The sequence below is a fragment of the Asparagus officinalis genome, chromosome 7 (genome assembly GCF_001876935.1).
Source record: "Asparagus officinalis chromosome 7, Aspof.V1, whole genome shotgun sequence".
NCBI classification, from domain to species: Eukaryota; Viridiplantae; Streptophyta; class Magnoliopsida; order Asparagales; family Asparagaceae; genus Asparagus; species Asparagus officinalis.
The window spans coordinates 130,439,304-130,461,550 of record NC_033800.1 but is presented as its reverse complement, the minus strand read 5'-3'; the positions used below and the strand labels follow the sequence as shown (position 1 = coordinate 130,461,550).

The following is a 22,247-nucleotide window of genomic DNA, read 5'->3' as shown; positions in this document are numbered from 1 at the left end:
TTGAATTAGATATTTTTTTTGGTTAATAAAATGCTTTAATTTTGCTAAAGAATTTGATTTTTTTAAGTAACAAGTAAATTCATGATTGGAAATTATTCTTTAATATAGATCAGGAATTTCAAGAGACAAAATTAAAATAAATTTATTGAGGATCAACACATGACAAATATGTTTGTAATTACACAAATTATAATAGATGTTGATAAGTTGATGAATCGAATATGTAAATATATTTTATTTTTTTATTATTATCCAATTAATAAAATTACTTGATTTCTCTTAAATGTCTCTCAAGTGGAATTTGAACAAATAGTTAGACAAATAACAATCGAACTATTTGATAACTGCTTGATCAATTACAACCTGAGATGAAACCAAATGAATGGATTATATTGCTTCGACTGTAATACAAAAAAGAAGGAATTTCCTCCCGACAGTGAACTGATCAACTGAGCATTTAATTGATCAGTTCCTGTACATACTATACAAGGAATTTGATCTTCCCTCCTTCAGCTAATTGCTAATATGTGATTATCTCCAACTACATCATTATGATACACATGAAAACTTGAAGGTGACAGTGAATGGGAAGAACTGTTCTCTTGTATCACTGAGTTCTCCTGTTGCCTGAGCTCAGACAACTTCAACTTTTCACGGAAAAATTTACACTGCAACACAAGTAAAAGAAGTTTCATCATCATGCAGGGTGTGTGCTGAGATAAATATGCAGTAACTAACACACCAATAAATGAATGCATACTGATGTAGGTAATGAATTGAAAAATAGAAACTAGAAAGACTACCTTTAATTTCAGATCTTGTACTTCACTTTCAAGCGAACTACTACGTTCCTTAAGCTGGCGGAGTGCATCTTCTGCTACTGAGAGATTTACAGCAGACGAAGGCCTCGACAATCCAGCTATCTGCAATGACATTCACTTAGAAGAGCAGAATAGAGTAAAGTCTTCCTTTATAAGTCAATACTGAACCCAAATGTATAACAAGCTATAGAATATAGAGTGAAGTTTTTCTTTATAAGTCAATATGGAACCCAAATGTATAACAAGCTATCTTATCCACCTTTAGGATGCTTGTACACAAGGTCAATAGCTTTTGCGCAAGTTGGATTCTCTCCTCTTCGCTATCCTGTTGAATAGGGAAATGGTCAAGATCACACTATCTATAGAAACTGTGAATACCTTGTGCTAAGAGGATGTATATACTCCACTCAAAATAAAGTACATACGTCTAATTTTGTCTTCAGATGTTCTTCTTCATCAATGTCAACAAACGGTTTCTTTCCACAAGCTGCTCGATATTGTGCAAGTTCTTCTCTCACACGTGAAAGGGCTGACTCTGATTTTTCTAACTTTGCGTGTAGATCATCCTTTAGAATCCTCAATAATTTGTTTTCTTCCTGGCAGGTAGATCGTTATAGAACACTAATGAGAATAGGCTATCAAATCCAGTAAAATGCTTATAACAGAAATAAAGCTTTGCTCTCAAGTTTAATGCATGTTTGGACTACAGACTAGCAAATGTGGAAATTTAAATTCTTAATCCTTCTTTTCTAGTAAGGGCCTCTTGCTTACCTCAAGTATTAGAAGATACCATTAAAATACTAGTAGCTTATAATTATTTTGTTGCTCTCGTAATTGTTTTCAAAAGGAATGAATAAGAAAGGTGTAATAGTAAAAAGAATTAAAATATTCTTCAGAAGTATACTCAGGTCACTTGTATTGAGTGCTTTTCATGGTAATTCTAGTACTCTGGATACTTCAGACAACTAAACGGAAATGTTAGATAGAGTTTTTACATCTGGATGACTCAATGTGTTTAATGGCCCTCTAAGAAGTCTGAAGATGGAAATGGCTTCTATAAAATATTTTATAGATGATGGCAAACCATATAACAATTATTCATATATGTTTGGCAAACTATCATGTCGTACCTTTATCTTAACATGGTGATGAATACGCTGATGAAAATTCTGCTGGTCAGAGAGCTTTCTCACTTCAAGTTCAAGTTCCAATATTGTCTTCTTGTATTTTGTATTATCCACCTACAACATGGTCCATGACAATGAAATAAATTGAAGGCAAAACTTTGGACTAGAAATAATGAAAAGCAAAGGAAAGAAAAAGGGGGAAAACGCAGCCAAAAAAAGATTGGCTGTGAAATAACCAAAAAATGATGAGGATCTTTCATACCCTTAGCATCTCATTTTCAGTGATAAGAAATTGTTCTCTTTGCTGAAGCTTTTCCAATGCAATTCGTAGAGATATAGTTTCTGTGTGTCTTTGGTTTATTTCATCAAGCCAACTACAAGATCAAAGTGAAACTGACTTAGTATTAGTGAAAGCTGACTTAGTATTCTGTGAAATGGAATCACAAGCATAGCAGCTGATAAACTTTTTATGGCTTTTAAGTGGCGACTTTTACCTTTCCCTCTCTTCAATGAACTTGTTGAGATGTTTCTTCAGCTTGAGGACTAGTTGGTCCTGAGAGAAGAATAAATAAATCCTGTTAGAACAGCAAAATAAACTTCCTTGGACATCAACAGTTCCTCGGCAGAGCCAACCTTTTCTTGGTTTTCTTGATCACCAAACTGAGATTTCATCTTGATCATTTGCAATTGATCTTGATCTAGAACTTCCTAAAATGAAACAAACATAAAGCAGAAACAATATTAAGTTAAAAGCATATGACACAAATGACACAGTTGTGTCAAGTGATATCTGACACTAAAAAAGTGGGAAGAAAGAGACAAATCATTTCTGACCAAAATGACCTCAATTGAAAGTCTGAATGATTTAACAACCAACTACTGTCCCAATATCAAGAGTTTAAGAAGGTGCCAAATTTTCAGGCCAACAAAATATTAACAGGAGAGGATACTACACTTAGAACAGCAGAAAGCTTGGTCAGCCTTTAAAGAAGCATACCTTTTTTTTTCCTTTTGCAGTTTAAGCTGACATCCAAGGGATAGGAACTAACAGTTTTCATGGAGATTAATTTGTAAAGCTTCTAAATATTGTTCAAGAAAACTCCTAAATTTATTTTGCTAAACTCCTTGCTTCTATATATTTTAACTTCCAGAAATGAAAACAACAAGCTGAAAGATTTATGGATGTTGATCTTACTGCACAATTCGTCATATCCAGCTTAAGCCCCAGTAGGTCACGGATTACATCATGAGTCATGCTCTCTGCTGCTGCCAGGCGGGTATTCAACATGAATATCTGGGTATAAATATGAGCAGCAATAAGTTACTATTACTGTTTTGATGTAAATCATCCTCATAAAATGAGCAGAGATGAAAGCCTTGCCTCTTTCTGCCGACTTGCAGCTAAGGTTTCGAGCTCTTGTATTTGTCGCCTAGCTGCAGCCAGTTCTTCATTCTTCTCAGAACTAATTTGGTGTGAGAGTCCCAAGCCAATACATTTGAAAGGGGAACCAGAACCCCTAGATTTTGCTGCACTTTTTTCTGACCTCGTTGATACCAGGCTTGTAGAGTTAGCGGGTATTGCTTCTGCTTTGACTTGCTGCGCCATAGCTTCTAGTTCTCTAAACTAGAAAAGTTTGCAGGTATAGTTAAATCTTTAATAGTAATAAACTATTTGAACACAGAAAACTACTTCTTACTAGAATAATCTGCTGAATATCTCATAAAAGTAGCAAGCAGAGCTATACCTTTTGTTTGTATTCTCTTGCTTGTGCCTCTGCATACATGTTAAGTTCCGATATGTGTGCTTTACACTGAGCAATCTTCAGGAAATGAAATAGTTGTAAGAATCAAGACAATAATCACATTTGACTGTGGAACAACCAATACCAGAAAAGATTTCAACAGATGGTGACTATACAAAGAAAATTTGATTTTGCAAATTTTTGGCAACTGCAGGGTTACTAAGTCAATTTTCCAAGCACAAAGAAATAGTATGCAGCACTTGTTGCCATTATTAAAATATTACATTAGATAGTGACCAACATACATATTATCTGTGCAGAACAACCTAAAACTCCCTCTCATGTAAAAGGCAGTACGCAGGGTTTACACGTGAAGGGAGAATACAAATGATGTCTACAACGGGCTTTGAACCTAAGAACTTTCTCTTTACTCATGGTACTCTGGTACCATTTTGGGTGTTACTCAAAAGTTTTAGCCTTTTAGGTACCATACCTTCTAGCATACTGGAACAATGACTTGCAGAGATCTTGACGATAGAAAAGATAAAAATTGAAGCGATAAACAGATGATAGTCAAATTAAAGAAAACAATCTAGTTAAAACAAATCTAGAAGGAGAAACAAAAGACATAGTGCTAACTCCGTAGCAAGACTTATAAGAGTGGAGGACATCTAAATTGACAAAACCATTCAAATGCACTGAGTTACAATATAACTATTTGATTGATAGTTTATATAGAAAAACTACTGACTCCACTTTCAAATCAGTACCACACTTTTCCATTTGGAAAAACTGTAAAACTAGGCTATCAAGCCACAGCTGGAAATCCCTGTAACTCTAATTTCAAGTCATATTTGAGCAGGCATGTAAACATGTGACTAGAATGATCTGATGGCGCTATCTCATAAATAAACCTTAGGAGGTAAGAAAGATAGGTAGGAGCTTATGACAATCAAGCGAAGAGGGAAAGAGGTGATGAATATCTTATAAATAAAAATCATTCTCCTAATTGAATACACCAAATAATACTTAAAAAATAAGCACTGCAAATCTATAATCTGATATGCAAACCTCTGAATCCTTATCTGCAACTTCCTTTCGAAGAACCTGTATATTCTGTTGAGCCTCTTGCAGCTCAGTAACTTTTGCCTTTAGGTGCCTGGATTGGAACATAGAAGCCAGCATTTAGTAAACAAACTCTTCGGCTGAAGAAATTTGATATATAAGACCTGAACAAACCGTGTGAGGTCGTGATTCCTGCCATCTGTATTTTGTCTGATATTGCTGCCATAGGAAGGTAACGTAAGCATCTGGTGTCTCACAGCCTCGAGTTCCATCTCTAGCTCTTCTCTATGCAGTCGTTGTTTTTCAGCTTCTCCTCTGACAAATTCCACCTTTTAGAATTAATGAAAACTGTTAGTGGTCATGAAAGCTAATAAGTGAAAGAACGTTAAAGAAAAGGGAAATTTTCACTGTGCTCTTTTTTTAACTTATAAATTACATCGTCTTCTCCAATTTCCCAAAAAAAAGCAACCCCCATTATAATCTTTATTTCCATATTGTTTTGTTCCCTAGTTATGAGGAGATACTAGGCATCTTTAAGTATGTTTTTATTAATGCCCTTCTTTGTTGTTACATTACAAATGATGTTCAAGTAAAACCATTACTAATGCTGATTTATCTTAAACAACTAATAATTCAAAATTAATAATCCTAGTCCTTTTTAGAATGCATGCCTAAGTCCACATTAGCTATATAACGAGTCCAACTATTCACACTCCCAAACAGTAACTTTGGGGGTGTGTGAGGACTAAATTGCCCTTCTCCCAAACCAAAACAGGCCAAGTCCATTCCAGAAACACCCTCAACATCAAAAGGGCATTTTCGGCAATCCAACTCCCAAAATTACTGTTTGGGAGTGGATATAGCAAACATGGCTATATAACCCACTTCTTAATCTCCTTAACAAGTATTGTTTTCTCGTCCATCTATTGATCTTAATTCTAGGCTAACAATGCGAACAAATGCCACACTATCCTTCAACTGAAACTTATATGCAACTTTAAAGATAAAAGTTATTTTCCTTTAACTTTACTACTCATTAAATTTGGGAATAATAACAACGCAGAGAAGAACAAAAAATTATCACACAATTTGAATGGGAAAATGTTCTAGGGTAGGAGATGTAAAATGGAGAATATGAAACAGTTGAAAAAGAAGAAGTAAAGGGTATAAAGCCATTGTAGATTATATACATATTTAGATTGGTTAAGTCCCATTACAAGCGTTCATAAAAGGGGGATTTATTAAGGTGGGGGTGGGCTGAGAGGAGGTGTTAATGAAACTTTTCCAAAAAATTGAATTTCAGCGTATTCACCTTATTTTCCAATGCGCTTACAGTGCATTCAAGCTCTTCAATAGACTTCTCCAATAGTTTAATCTCCTCCTCTTTATCTGCAGCATACAACTTTTTTTCTTCTGCTATCTATACAAATTAAGTGAACAGAAGAATTAAATGAATAACATATACATATATTGATGAATAGAAAACTTATTCAGTTTCTTGCTACCTGACGAAATTCAGTAGCAATAGCTTCATGTTCTTCTGCAAGTGCTTGAGCCGTTTCCATCTGCTCTTTCAAGATAAGCATCTGAGAATCCAAGCAATCTTTTTCATCTGCAAGTTTGGCCATGTCATCCTGCAAATCCTCTGGAAGATGATTCCTCTGGCCAAGCAAATTACTCATTTGAAGCAATTCATCTTTTAACCTCTCATTAACATTGCCTTTTTCCGCCAACTCTTCTAATATGGTATTTCTCATTTCTAACATGCGTTCCATGTGAGCTTTCAATTCAAGGTTTTCAGAAGAGATCAGTTGGACTGCATTTTCTTTTTCAGCAAGCTCTAATTCAAGGACATCAATTCTTCCATTTTTCTCATCAAGCTCAGATGTCTTAGCTACGAGTTCATTTTCTATAGATTTCAAAACAGCTTCGAGTTCATCACTTTGGTCCTTAGCAGTGGATGCCGACTCCTGAAGTAATCTCAGATCAAATGACAAGCCTTTTGATAAATCATCTTTTCGCATCGATTCAGACTGAAGAGAGAAATTCTGCAGCATGAGTTTTTTCACAGATAACTCCACGAATTCTAACTCATCGATAATCTTAGATGCCATGTCTTTGTACTTAGAAATTTCTGGGCATATTCTATCATTCAGAAAAGACATCTGGTTGTCTGTGATATGGAACATTCTGTCGAGTGTCATATCCACTGATTGAGTTAAATCATAACAATTTCTAAACTCGGACATAAGCATTGCATCATGATCATCTTTCTTTCTGTTAAATTCCAGTAGCTCATTTTTCAAGTAGTCATTCTCCATCTGCAAAGCATGTGTTGTTTTGATATGTAATTCATTGTCCTCATTTTTTAGTTCAGATTCCTTCAAAACGAGTGCTAGTTCTGTACATTTCATATCCATTTCAGCCTGTAATCTGTTGATGCAAGCTTGTAAGGAGCATGCCGTGTCCTGTAACTTGAGATTTTCCTCATTGACAATGCTTAAATGTTCAACAGTAGAGACAAATCTTACTTTTTCATCCTGCAGATCTCCATTTGCTCTAGAATTTTCTTCCCTTAGTTTCAGCAATTCATTCTTTAGAGTTTCGTTCTCATCAAGCAAGTACTCCATCTCAACATTTCTCAGCTCCATTTCTATTTTATTTAGAACAATTTCCTCCTTTATTTTCTCAATTACCAGTTGGTAATTAAGCTCTTCTTTTTCCCTAAGAAATTTCTCCTGTGCAGAAATTGCCATTGAGGCATTTCTACTTGAATCCAACTCCATCAGAATAGCAAGTTCTGTGCCCATTGAATTTGACCTATCCAACATGGTTTCTTCTTGCAATTGCAAGTGCACGATTTTTTCTTCGAAAGAGTTTAACCTTGCTTTAAACTCCACGGTTTCGTTTTCTTTCTTTGTGATGCGGTTGAAACTGTCATTAATGTCAACCAAAAGCTTTCCTTTAAGAGTGCTACATTGTTCGAGTTCCCTTTTTGCTTTAGAATTGTGGTTCTTAAGATCAGCGATAACCGATTTTGAATCACACCAGCCATTGTAGAGGAAAACATTCTCTGCATTGAGCCCAGTTACTCTCTCCAATAGAATTCCCATGTGACAGAGGTGTAATACAGACACGGCACAATCTTTTCCAATGATCTCTGACCAAATTTCTTCTAACCAAACGCTTACCAACTGAGTGTTAAGCTGCAGCTGAGACTTGAGCCAGGACAGATCACATTCTATCAACCTGAACTTCTCTGTGAAAGTGCCCTGTAAAAGCCTGAAGGTGTCCTCAAGTTCCAAAAGCAAGTTTCTTGCTTCTGTAACATTCTCTGTGAACTTCTTCTGCATCGACTCGTTTTCTTTCTCCTTCACATCAAGGGAAGACTGTAACATCTGCAGCTCACTTATTAAATGGTTCTTCTCACAGTTTAATGTGGTTTCAATTGTCTTATGTCTCTCTACCTCAAGTTTTATTGCTTCATTGGTTTCAGTCAGTGCATTGACCGTCACATCAGCATCTTGCATAGTTCCTTGCATCTCCTCAATCTTTATTAGAAGATATGAAGCCTCAAGTGTTTTTTGAGCTGCAATTGCCTTTGCATTACTGAGCTCCACTTCAAGACCCTAAGAAAACAGTTGGAGAGTTACTACCTTAGGCAAACCTTCCAGATGGGTGGGGTTGGCGGGGGAGGGGATAGCAGACTAGATAAGAAACAAATGTAATAAGATAGCCACAAAATAACTGTTCCTTTTATGATCTCAAAAAAAATTATACAGTGAGGGATACATGAGTGAGATATGTACTTACAATGAAAGAAAAGGAAGATAAAGGTAAAATAAGGATATTTCACATCTGTATACAGGATTATGCAAGTATGTGCAAGTATGCATTACTTTTTTAAGTTTTCTAAAAAATTTTATACATTGAGCGATACACAAGTGAGCGATACACGAGTGAGATATACACTTACAACAAAAGAAAAAGAAAAAGAAAAAGGTAAAAATAAGAATATTTCACATCTGAATACAAGATTGTGAAAGTATGTGCAATTATGCATTACTTTTTAAGTTTTCTAAAATGTACTAGACTTTCATATTACTACTTAATAGTGGCATGGGTAGGGAATAGCAGACTGAATAAGAATTTCTTGGTTAGACGCATGGATTCAAACAAATGTAGAACCAGAAGTGATACATGAGTAAGATCTCAGGGTTACAAGCCTTGAGAGCTACCAAACTGCTCTACTCCGCACTGAAGAACTAGAATTAATGAGAGAAGAAAGGTTGGATATGCCCCTCTACCATATCTATACAAATAGAATAGTCTATTTATACAAAATGGTAAAGAGGGGTGTGTGTAATGTGTACGTGTGCGCACGCGTGCCCACAAAGATCAGAGAGGTAATAACGAAGATGTATAAAGTACATAAGGCAAAATTCTCCAAAACACCCGCCCGAAGTTCATGGTAGTTTTATGAAATTTACCCCTATATTACATCTTCATGCATAGTGTCTTATTAGATGTTGCACTCTTGTTCAGCTGTGCTATCTCTTTGAAGCAACCATACTGAACTAATATAGTTTTCCATACAAGCTAAACAACATATATGGTTATAAATTGTCTAGAAAAAATATCGGTGTTGCAGGACTTCTTTGTGAGCCTGGAACCAAACAAGTGACAACATCAAGATCATACCTCTTTCATTTCATGCCAGCATACATTAGATGAAACTGTACTTTCCTCTACTCTTTGCAGTTTTTCTTCCAACTCCAGCAGTCTAGATTCAAACTGTTGTTCTTTATCGATCATCTCTGATTTAAATAGAAGAACTTCAACTGTCAAATGTTCAACATTTTTCTTGCTCTGTACTTCAGACTGTTTGACGTCTTCTTTCTCGTCAAGTAGCTTGACCATCTGAGCCTTCACTTCTCTTAGGCTATCAAATGCAGATTCTAATTCCCTCCTCAGAAGGACAATGGTTCTTTCTCTATCCAAAATATTTTGTGACAGGCATCCATACCCGGGCCCTATTTTTTGAATTTCTCTAAGGTTTATGCTTGCACCTGAAATACTTTCAACATTATGTTGCTCAGCGCTGACAGTATCTTCATTTGATTCAATCCCCATCTGCATATGCAATGAAGTGATAATTATAACCAATTTGTAGAGATACCAGTTTATGTAAATAACATCAAATTAAAGGCAAGGACTTACTGACTAGTGAACATCAGAGAGGAGTCCATGGCTCATCTTGTTTATCAAATAACAAGAGCATTAGCTTACCCGGTGCTTGGAGCCGTTGGCTGCACCTTCAGTAAAATCATCTGTTGGGCAGCTGACCTTTCCAGCAGAGTCATTTACACAAGAATCCATCACACTCACACCCATTTTGACAACATCAAATTTCTGTCTTCCTTCCAGAAGATCATCTCCAGAAAAAGCAATATCTGCAACTTTAACGTTATGTTGGTGTTCCAAAACTTGCTCATCTGCTGTCCGCTGAGATTGCTGCAGCTGTACTAACAATTCATGAGTCTGTTCCTGAAACTGCTCCACCTGTGCTTTCATAGTTTGCATCCGGTTTTCTGTGTCAAGTTGAAGAAGTATATGTTCTTGTAGGAGAGCATCCTTCTGCTTTAGGGTTTCTGTGGACTCAATGTATTCAGATTTTACAAACTCCAGAGCTTGAAGATGGGCCGCATTGATCTCAGATACATGGTTCACTACAGTGAAAGCAACAGTTGCACATGTCACAGCTTTCCTTAGTCGTTCTTCACCAAGTCTAATGCTATTCTCCAGTTCAGTTATGATAGACGTTTTTTGAGATAGCTGTGATGTTAGGTGGAGAATCTCCCTTTCATTATCACTGCTTTCCTGCTGCTGTGCTTCTGTTATAGCCAATGTCGCTCCTCTCAAGGACCTCAGCTTCCATTCCATATCAGATTTTACATTCTGTGCATCTTCCAGACACTTGTGAAGTTCTTCAATTAACAAATCCTTCTCAGACATACTCCTAATAATCTTCTCAACCTGCTCAGTTACCCAACTGCCAGGAAAGGTATCAGAAATTGATGCAACTTGGTCCGAAGCATTTTCAAGAGCAATATTCCCATCAGAAAGTACTTCCGCAATTTCATATATCAAATTTTCCCAATTTTCTGACAGCAACCTCAGGTTCTGTTTTTTCTCTTCAAGCATTTCCCCAAGCTTTTCATTTTCCTGAGTCACAACAGAAAACTTCTCTTGTAGACTTTTGAACTCAGTTTCAAACGTCATCAAGCTCTGTCTAGCAAGAATCTCATTTTTATTGCTGTCATCAACCTGTTGTTGGAGAGTTATGAGTTCCTCTTGCAAGCATACGATCACTTCAGCTGTCTCCACTTCAACTTGTCTGCGGACTTCAACCTTTTCTTGTTCAAGAGATGTTTGAGATGCCTGATCACTTTGAAACCTTGTGTTAAAACTCCTTGCTTTTTCTAGGGAAGCTTGCATCTTTTTAAGCTTCTCACACAAAGGAGAGCCCTCATTTTCAGTGTGTGAAGCTTGACTCTTTAGCTTTCTACAAGCAGAAGATAGCTTCTCTTCCCCATAAATATCACCAATTTGTTTTTTCAATGTGGCAATCTCATTCTCCTGCTTCTTTACAAGATCGAGAAACTGATTATTGCTCTCCTTTAGTTCCTCGAGCTCATTTATTGATAAGATGTGCTGGGATTCAAGTGCTTCAATGACAGATTTTGCATCATTTAATTCTATTTCTTTACGTTCATGTAGCAAGATACTTTGTTTTGCTTCTTTGAGCTCATTCTCCAGTTCCAGAGCTCTTTTCTCCATCTCAACACGAGTTGATTTCTCTTCTCCAAGAATGGTCTTCAGTATATCAAGCTCCAGTTGTAAATTTAAAATTTCTTCAGCATGATTCAACGAGTATGAGGGGACGGGAGGTGAATGAACTGAATCCAGAGACAGCAGAGACAAATCCTGAAAAAAAATCACAAACAAGCAATGAACATTTCCGGGTTGCTGTTGCACAAATTAATTCACATTCAATTCAACTAGTAATTCATGAAACTGAAAAATATTTGACATAGTAACTGAAGATATTGTTCTTTCAAGATTACACAAAAAAAATAAAAAAATGAAACAAGGATGAACGACAATATCAGTAACCAAGTTTGATTTTATTCATGCATACCATATTATCAGTTTCCACATTGAAATGCTCATCATTACATGCAGATTTCATGTTGGTTAATTCAACGTGCAGATTGTTCAACTCCCTGCAGGTAAGGGAAAAAAAAAGATAAGTAAACTACAATACAGAGATTGGAGGAGGCTTCCAAAATAAATTCGGATTCCCTGGAAAGTAGCAAGAATTACCTAGTGAGCGTTGCATTGGTTTCTAAGCAAGAGTTAAGTTTATCTCTGCATTGCTCCAACTCCTGGGAGGTCTCCTTTAGCTTAATATGCACGAGAAAAAGAAACAAAAGTATGGATTTGAACTTGTTAAGGTGCAAATTTATAAATCAACCTTTATCTCATTTTTATTGACAAGAAAAAGATTAGCATCTACCTCTATAGATAATGATTCACAATCTTGAGAATCTCGCATAGAACCAGAAATCTGAGGGTGTGTATCCTCCTACAATAAGAATTATCAGCATGCATAACAGAGAGATGGAAAAGAAGGGCATAAGCAGCAACAAAGACAACCTTCAGCTCTAAATCTGGCTCGTATTGGTGAACATGTTCAGACTTCCCATCAAGGATAAGAACAATCTGCAAAAACAAAATGTACATACGTTAGTCTATCAGACCAGACCACAAAAGACGTAATAAAAGAAAGTTGCAGAGACCTGGTTGCGCATCTCAGATACTTCGGCCAGCAGTAGTTCTCTTTCTCCTTCTTCATAGAATTCCTGGTACCTGTAAGAATGTAGGTTCAGTGATTTGAAAGGCAAAAATCTAAACCTTTAGTTCCGGTAATATAAACCTTCTAAGTTGATCTAAGAGTCTAATATTTTCCGAAGCAAAACGAGTCACTTCTGGGTTCTTATCAGCTCTTGCTCGAAGCAACTGTATTTCTTCTGATTGTGCTTTATTCTCCTCCTGCAAGTATGAATCTGCTGGTAAATGTCTATCCAAAAGGGCCTCCATTCTATGAATTTTGTCTTCCCGGAATTTAAGCATCATTTTGGAGCAGCGCGTATCTTCTTCTCTTTGGCAAACCTGTCAAATGGAACCAGGAATAATCAGTTATAAGTAAAAATATCCTTTAGAGATCCATGTCAAAAAACTGCACTTGGTTTCAGTTACTAAATGTTACCAAGCGATTTAGCTGTTCAATTTCAGTCTCTAGTTGCTTAATAGTAGTCTCTGCCATTTTTTCTCTTCGCAATGCACCAGCTAATGTTGCTTCCAATGATTTCAACTGCAGATGTCAAGAAAGTTTTCAGAACCTAGTTCACTCAGTAACAAACTGGGAAAACTGGCTGTTCAATAGAATGATATGGATCCACGTTTGTTTTTCTATTCAATGAACACTATCATCTTCAAATAGAAATCTCTTGTGATGGAACCGTTATGACAAGATTGGACTCCAATATTCAAGTTACAGTGGAACTAATGATAACAAGACTGCAAGAGCATATTTCTGGGCTTTCTCTCACTGAAAAATCTTAAAAGCAGAGATGATTGCCAAGACATGAACAGGTGACTGATTGTCAAGACTTGGAGATACACTTCAATAGATAGCTGAATTTATCCTGATAGCAACTGGCTGCTGTTTATTACCTGCTTAATAGAAACACTAACACTTCCACCAGATTCAATACTATTCGGCTCCTCAGCACTCAGTTGTGCTTGTACATGCAAATATTCCTCAACAGAAGCATCTAGGTCCCCATCCTTATTGTCTCCCATAATTTCGGAGCGAAACAACAATGACCTCGAGACATTTTGACGCTTAAGTAAGGAGAGCTCCTCCTGAAACGGATTAAACATTCTACTTTTATTTTCCATTACAAGGAAATTAGAAACCAGATAATAATAAGTCAAACCTTTAACAGGCGAATTTGATGTTGCAAAGCACTTATATCTCCCGAAGCATCTTCATTGATAACAGCCTTTTTGTTTTAAATAAACATGGGAGTTATAATCAATGAAATGATCAGTCTGAAATTTAGTTGTAGCGTAACCCGAGTATTTGGTAGATATTACAGCACTTACATTGTTTTGAACAAGCCTTGCACGCTGAGCAAATTTCAGAGTACCTAATGTTTCATTTGCAGAGCTGCATGGAATGGTAAGGGGCTCCATTAAGAATTTGAATAACCCTTCTTCACTGATACAATACCTTGCTTCAAGAAGAAAACAATGTACAGAAGGAAGCGATACATCACTTACCAAATTGAAGGACTAACATTTGCTATGATCATAGTTTTCGAATTTCCCCCAAGAGAGTCCTGTGAAGCTTAGATTATGAATAATTTGAGCTGATAAAAATGACCAATAAAAAATCAAATAAATCAAACTAGATCCTGACTTGAAGAAGAAATGTCAGCCTAGAGTCTCGGTAAGGCACATGTCTTTGCTTCCCATGTGCCACATCAGCAAGAACCGTTATTACATGACTGCAAATGAAAAGATGTAACCAATCATCATCTGATGAATTTTTTTATCAACAATGTCAAAGGAAAAAAGGATGCTTACAATGCACTTTACTTTTCTCTAGCAAAAATATTAAGTATATAGACAGCATCACATACCCAAGAGCTGATAAGGACTTGTTAATGCTCACAGCTTCCTTCAAGCGCTCCCCTTCAACACCAGAAGTTTTCTGCCTGTTTTAAATGAATGCATGTTGAAGTATACAGCCTCATGTTATTATTCACAAGAGAACAATGAATCCACTAATCAGATATCATGCCTAACCTTTCTGAGCCAGCAAGATCTACAAGGTTTAGCCTTGCAAACCGTAGATTAGTAGTTGAATCCTTTTCCCATCTACTTTCAATCACACAAGTGAACACACTATGTGAACGGCTGCTCTCACGATTCATGTTTGTCGCTGCAACCTTCCTATTTGCAGCACCCTAACAAGAATTATTTGCAACAATAAAGATGCTATGGAAATGGATAGTTTTTTAATAACTTAACAAATATTTTATTGAAAAGCTACTTGCCAGTAAAAGAAAAAGGTATAATGATAGTCCCTACCTGAAAAAGAAGCCTTAGAATATCGTTAACGGTTTCAACTTCAAATTCTGTAAGATTTTCGACATAAACACCTTTTCGTATATCTTCCCGTAGCTGCATACAGTAAGTCATTTTCAAAGCTATTCATAATACACAGATCACATGGAAAATAAAAGGTGAAAGGAATAAGGTGAGCCTATTAAGAGAAATAAAAACTCAAACAGTTAAGAGTCAAGATAATTCAAAACCCACAGGCAAGTTGGTGGATGAAGGATGAAGGAGATCTGTTATATGCTCGTTGTAAATCTCTAAAAAGGAACACTTGCAGTGGTATTTAAGTTTCTCATCCCTCCGACTTTCCTCTTCCTGTAATTAAAAAACAACAATATAACAATATGCTGGGCTCTTCCCTCTTTCGGTAATCAAAAGCAACACTACAATAATATGATGGCAAAGAACCAGTGTTATATAGTACAATATTATTTTTATTTTGCTCTGACATTTTAGTATTTTACCGCTTTAATTCGTGCAAACAGGAACTCAAATATGCGTGGTGTCATTCCACGATCTGCACTGGGCCTGAGGTCTACTTCACCAATCTCCCCAAGCATTGTGTACGTCTTCCCACTTCCTGTCTACAGTAGCAAATACAAATATGTGACAGAAAGAAAAGTAGTTATCATATGATTCAGGAAGCAGAAAATTTAGCAAACACTAAGATATTTTCAAATATGAAACCATTGAGAGTGTACATTAGGGGCTGTTTGGATGCCGAAACTAGAGTATTTATGACACAAAATAGAAAGTGGTTATCCACCCCACCACTTTCCATTCGGGTGTTTACATTAATTTGGTTAGGAATCTTTGTGAATCCTAAAATAATAGTATTACATTGTTTGGAATCTTTGGATAGTATAATATAAACTAGAGCATTTATGACACAAAATAAAAAGTGGTTATCCACCTCACCACTTTCTACAAGGTTTTGACTTTTTTATTATTTTTTTGGACACATTTACCACCTCACCACTTTCTACAAGGTTTTGACTTTTTTATTATTTTTTTGGACACATTTATGACATTGTGTCAGCTTTCCAACAAAATCACTCCTAATTTTGGTGATTTTGCTTTCGGTGACACCTCATCAAAAGGTGTAAGCTTTTCATGTAAAAGAGAATTTAAACAAACAATGTAAAGTGATGAAAGCTGATATTGGGACCCACTTTTTTGCACTTTCCATCCTTTTACATGGTAAAAACATACAACCAAACAGCCCCTTAGTGCATGCCTACTGGGCATTGAATTTTCATTGGCTGGAAATAATATATCAAACAATAAAAAGTAAAACAGATACCTGTCCATATGCAAACATGCAACTGTTGTATCCAGACATGCAATTCTCAACCATTGGTAGGCCGGCCACTCTAAAAAGCATCTCCTGAATAACAATTTAATATTATAACCAGTTGAGTTAAAATGGCTTAGCTTGTTTATATTTTACTAAATGTAAATGCTGACCTGACTGATAGTCTCGCACGCCACATAATCAAATGTAAATCGTGATTCTGGCTGTCCAATCCATGTAATGCTATGAGCATTTTCCTGCTTCAGACATCTGCTATAACCTTGCAAGCTTTGTTCTGAACTATTAATAGGGCGAACACGAATTACAACCTAAAGATATAACAAAAAAATTCAAGTGAGCATCTTATAGGGACTACAATTCAAATTTTTACCCAACAAAAACGGAAGAAAACTGAGGTTCGTACTCTATATTGTATTTACTCTCATAGAGCTCTTTGGTTTCATGCAAGACTCTGCTGATTGAATAAATAGACAGCAAGCCAGATCAGAATCCTAGTCCAACTAGAGATTCCTTACAAAAATATCATGAAATCAAGGATGTTGGAAGCAACTAAGGAAGAATGTTTTAACAGTTTGCGTTTCTCGGTCCTTTCTTTATCTTCCTTTATAGATGTTCCTTATTTTCTTTCAAATACTTGTAAGAAAAGTAGGGTTTCTTGTGTTCTTAAAAATACAAGCGTCTATAGGCAACAAAAGACACCTAGGCACATCGTGCATTTAACGTAAAGCCTTATAAAAAACCCAACACATTTAACTAGGTACGACAGTGAATGTTTGACACAAAGCATCTTAATCCACCTCAGTTTTACAATATGGAATAACCTTTTCACTAAATGGCCTTTATAGTTTATTCAAATGGAGCTATCAGACAGGTGTCTCGTTTATAGATCCTCATTTTCATCACTAGCTTAGGCCTTAAGAGTAAAACTTTTTTATAAGATGCCCTCTTTCAAGTTTCAACAAATTGAGTATTTTGATTTTCTTTGGGATGAAATTTTCAACTGAAGGCAAATACATGGTAGGGACACATTTTCAAGGGAAATCTACATCATTCATAACTGTACTGTACATTGTTCTTAGATGATACACATTAAAGAAAGTTAAAAAAATAAAAATAAAAATAATAAAAAAAAATGTATTTTCACATATCTAATGCGTGCTCCGTAACGTGTATGAATGCCCATGATCTTTCACTAAAATAGTAAAGAAATCACGTGATGCCATGATATTTATTCCTGAATAGTCTGAAATGACTAGATCCTCTAATGGAATTGCTTCTAATTAGCCTTCGGAAAGAAAGATTAAGCTGTGCTGGAGGTTCATTAAGTTTTTCAAATTTTTGACACATTCATTAGATTGAAGAAGTAGGCTGACTTTGTGATATACAAAACTTAAACTTCACTCACGTACCAAGTTACTTCTCTCTCAAATTCTTCCTAGTTGGAAGCTTCTTACTTCAGTTCTAAAATCTTCTCATAAACATCTCATATCAGTCAACCTCAAACTGCTCCCAATTCTTTTGCTAGTAAAACACAATATAGTAAAACTCATTCATATGCCGCAAGTAACATAATTTATACACATATTCAGGCCCATGTTTAAATCGCAACTATCAAATTTCATATAATTGCTAATTTCTCGCATTATTACCTGTACATTGTGATCCATCCAGAAGGATGGGTCCTCTCTAAGTTCAAAATGTGGCACTTCAGCAGCAACATAAACCAAAGGAGCTGGAGCCGACATTGGAATCCCTTTTGAAGCCACTGCACAGTTCATAGTCCTCCCAGCACTCATAGGAGGCCGCGAGCTACCAAACCCTGAGTGTGTTGGCTTTGAAACACTCTTTGTTGGTGTACTTTGAACTGAACTACAATCAGAATGAACTGATGACGCTTTCCCAGCAGTTCGATAGGTCCGAGGAGTCCCATAGTTATAACCACCCCCACTTCCCAAACTCAAACCCCGGCTCAATGGCGGTAGATTGGCAGGAACTTCATTATCCCCGCAACTGGATCCGGGTTCACTCTTCGGGACAAACCCGAACCGGATCTTGGTTGCTGCCTGTTTCTCTGGCGTGCGAAATTGAGCATCCGAAACACCTCTACTCTGATTCTTGGAGGGAGTCCTCTCGATCTTTCTCCTCAAGCTCGTTTCTTGATCCCCTCCAAGCTTAGGGTTTCGTACTACCTCTTGAATCGCGTTAAAAGGCGGCCTATTGGGATCCGAGTCAATGTGAGGTGTAGAAGACGAATCAAAGGGAAGATTCTCATTCGATTCCTCGGATTGAGGGATCTTGCCGGAGTGCCGGCGGCTAAATTTCACATCCCTCAACATTCTGCAACAAATTTGAGAAAAAAGGAGAAATTTGAAAAGAATCGTAATGAAATTAATGAGATAGAGGAGGATCGAAGGAAATACCTGGCTGAGGAATTCAAGAACAGGACGTAAAACCGAAGAATACTGAGATCCTTTGATCTTTAATGGATTCGTGGTAAAAATTAGGGGTTTTAACTAGAGACGATTCATGGAGAAACCCTAGATCTTTTTAAAATTTGAATCTCTCTCTCTCTCTCGATCGCTCACACTCTCTGAGCTAAGGACGAAGGATTTGTCGATTTTAAAATCCTAGTGGAGAAAGAGAGAGGGGATCGAGAATTGGACGGCTGGATTTGAGAGGGATTTGAAATTGAGCGTGGAGAAAGAACCCGCCGCGGTTGTTTGAATTCGGGGGTAATTTGGGAATCATGATGGATACAGGAACCCGATCTCTTTTAACTCGCTGTCTCTTTCTCTAAAATCACGTGATCAAAGAGCAACGGCTACATTTCTCTATTTTTTGTATTGATATTGCCTACTGAGGCACTTGGTAAGGTATATGCGGATGACAATTTGGAAAAGAATGGAAACTTGGAAGTTTATTTGATATAGGGATTATATTTCCGTATTATGATATATAATGTGTTATGGTGTTTTCAGTCACCTAAGTACGCCCTTTGCTAACAATGGACAGATGTCCCTCTACATGCACCGCTTAAGTTAGATTGACAGTCAATATAGCCAAGGATCCCGGCATAGCTGACCCGTCGAGTTGACATCTCATTATGTCAACAAGAATGACGGTACTTGTCGATCCTCTAGTCGAAGATCTTCTTGCACCTGCGGGGCGTGGAAGATCTTGAAGAGAAGGATGAGAGGTATTCCTCAAACTTCTGCTGGTTGAACTCGTACTCGACCTCTGTATCAACATGGATCAATATCCTTGGTTGTGACATGACAGCCTCTGTAGAGAGGCTGTTGGCTCCCACTGTGGTCGCCAACATATTTACGTCAAAAGTTGGTTTATTCGTCGAATCTCTTACACGTTTGTTAATTATAATGAATTCAAAAGAGTTAATCTTTTTATAAGACTACTCGCTTACACAAATAAAATAAGAATTATAACTCTTTTCAAACACACGCAAAGGACATTTATCACTCGGTGCTTGCATGAGATCTTTTCCTGTGCCGGGGACGTGATAGTCCGTGGACCGTCGCAGATCAGATCTGATTGACAGTACAAAAATTTAATGCTCTTGCTTCACAAAGGAAACAATCACTGAAGTGATAATCTCAACAAAGTGAGATTACGACTCTTCTCGAAATCAAAACAAAGTAAGGAATGATGAAACATGCCTCAGGTCCTTCGAATAGCTCACTCTTTATGCTGAAGTTCGCCAATATCTGCTAGCCCTCCTCTGAAATTTGTGGTTCACTCTTCACAGGGACAACACCTCGCCTAAATTTCAGATCTCATGCGTATAGGACCCTAGACTTGTATTTATAGGCTTCAATTACGGTGTTCTTGGATAAGAACAAGTAATTTGGCCTCATCTTCAGTTACCTAACCACGTTTAAGCATGATATCCAAGTGATTAGGAGGCTTTGGAACGAACAAATTCTGAGAAAACATCGAAATACGTATTTTTAATATTTCTAGGCGCGCGCCACTTTGGAACGAACAAATTCTGAGAAAACATCGAAATACGTATTTTTAATATTTCTAGGCGCGGCGCGAGCCACCCTTTGGTGGCTCGGCACTATGCCTAGCCACCTTAGGGTGGCTCGACCTTGGCTTAGCCACCTTGAGGTGGCTCGGCATTGTGCCTAGCAACTTGGCCTTGGCCTAGCCACCTGGCCTTAGCCTAGCCACCTTAGGGTGGCTTGGCATTGTGTCTAGCCACCTGGCCTTAGCCTAGCCATCTTGGGTTGGCTCACCACTGTACTTAGCCACCTGGCCTTGGCCTAGTAAATTTGATGCGACTCGGCTGCCAAGAGCTTCTCCGGACTTTTTGGTTTGGTTTTGTTCCACCGTTTTGTGTATTTCATCATTTCGTTGACTCGTACACTTTATTGACTTGCTTCATGCACTCGTTAGCTCTTTTACGGCACGGATAATCCCGTTTGACTCAGATAATGATGTTCATCACCTTCAAGGCCGGCCCTAGCATAAGGCAACTAAGGCCTTTGCCTTGGGCCCCAAGTTGGATAAGGCCCACCCACCCATATATAAAATATATGTAACTTAGTTATTTAAGCATAAAGCTAACCTTATTTAAAAAGTGAAGATCCAAAGATAAAAAGTAAAGTTAATAGCTTAGCAACTTATGAGATTGAAAATTTTGAATTCTTAATAGCTATGAATATTTGGTATGACATATTGTTTGCTGTTAATTCAGTTAGTAAAATCTTACAATCTAAAGATATGCATATTGATATTGTCATAGATCAATTAAAAGGTCTTATTGTATATTTAGAAAATTATAGACAAAATGCTTTTATATCTGCTTTGAATTCAACTAAAGAACTTGCTAATTAAATGACGTACAACCTATATTTTGTGAAAAACGTAAAATTCATAGAAAAAAACAATTTGATGAAATATTGGTAATGAAACAACATTTAACGCTGAAGAATCTTTTTGTATTTTGGGGAAATTTTAAAAATAGAGATTAATAGTCCAATTGAAGTGTTGAACTATATAAAGTGGTTAGATTATTTTCTAAATACTTGTATTGCTTATCGTGTACTATTGACTATACTCGTAACAGTTGCTTCCGCTGAAAGAAGTTTTTCAAAATTAAAATTACTAAAATCTTATTTAAGATCGACCATGTTACAAGATATTGAAAATAATATGTAATTTTGCCGCTCAAAAGGTAAGAAGAATGAGATAAAATGTATTATGAGTTGTATCACTTAGGCCTCATCCAATATTTCGCCTTGGGCCCCAAAATTCCTAGGTACGGCCCTGATCACCTTCTCTTCGTTTTGAGCTGTACGTGGGAACCTATAGGTAATTTTAATGCCTACACTATTTTTGACAAGATATATAAGAGTTATTATGTTCATGAGCAAACCAAGCGTGTTTGACAGTCACCCAAAAACTATGTCAGGATAAATCCTGGCCTAGTTCGTTTATAACCCAATTCAACATTGAACCAAGGGGTGGTGATACGACATAGATGTGTCGGCCTCTTTTTGACTTATGAAAAATTAGATCAGATTGGCATGTCTTTGCTAATAAAATATAAATAAAAAACTAGAATAGGTTAAGTCCTAACCCAGTTTTAAGAGTTTACCAGACACAAACCAAGGGTCTATTATCAACCACTCAAAATAAGATCAAGATTGGTCTTAGTTCAAAACCAATTTATATTAAAAACAGGGCAATATTAATCTTGGCTAAGTTTTGACGAGTTTGCCAAACTTAGCCAAAATTGCTTCAGCAAAGACAAAATGATTTGGTAGAAGGCAATAACTGCTTTAGAATCAAACACAAGCAAGAAAAGTAAGTAGGTTCTCCTTTTACAACTTTATATTAGCACATTAGCTCGCACTAGGGGTTGGCGTGGGCTGGGCCGGTTCAGGCCCGTGACCCGGCC

At 36.8% G+C, this 22,247-nt stretch overlaps 1 protein-coding gene across 3 annotated transcripts; it reads right to left on the bottom strand.

Annotated features, from left to right (window-relative positions):
• LOC109848271 (kinesin-like protein KIN-12F) lies at positions 314–18,988 on the bottom strand. 3 transcript variants are annotated; one of them, XM_020417695.1, is made up of 38 exons: positions 18,745–18,965; positions 17,974–18,661; positions 16,477–16,632; positions 16,313–16,396; positions 15,474–15,593; positions 15,211–15,324; positions 14,980–15,072; positions 14,695–14,855; positions 14,529–14,603; positions 14,306–14,393; positions 14,167–14,225; positions 13,990–14,053; positions 13,821–13,886; positions 13,555–13,746; positions 13,088–13,192; positions 12,755–12,990; positions 12,618–12,687; positions 12,475–12,540; positions 12,335–12,403; positions 12,142–12,221; positions 11,957–12,041; positions 10,045–11,742; positions 9,457–9,888; positions 6,261–8,384; positions 6,068–6,175; positions 4,930–5,084; positions 4,762–4,849; positions 3,694–3,768; positions 3,330–3,572; positions 3,144–3,242; positions 2,582–2,656; positions 2,443–2,501; positions 2,211–2,322; positions 1,952–2,062; positions 1,247–1,417; positions 1,081–1,146; positions 804–923; positions 314–668 (listed from the first exon to the last, which is right to left on the bottom strand). In XM_020417695.1, exons 2-38 carry the CDS (start codon positions 18,658–18,660, stop codon positions 510–512), a joined length of 8,565 nt encoding a protein of 2,854 aa, XP_020273284.1. In that variant the 5' UTR covers position 18,661; positions 18,745–18,965; the 3' UTR covers positions 314–509. The 3 variants fall into 3 exon arrangements, with proteins under 3 accessions (XP_020273284.1, XP_020273286.1, XP_020273285.1); XM_020417697.1 differs by lacking the exons at positions 15,211–15,324; positions 15,474–15,593; positions 16,313–16,396; ... (1 more) ...; positions 17,974–18,661; positions 18,745–18,965 and having other exon boundaries at positions 14,695–14,841; positions 14,980–15,053; XM_020417696.1 differs by lacking the exons at positions 314–668; positions 804–923; positions 1,081–1,146; ... (4 more) ...; positions 2,582–2,656; positions 3,144–3,242 and having other exon boundaries at positions 3,371–3,567; positions 18,745–18,988.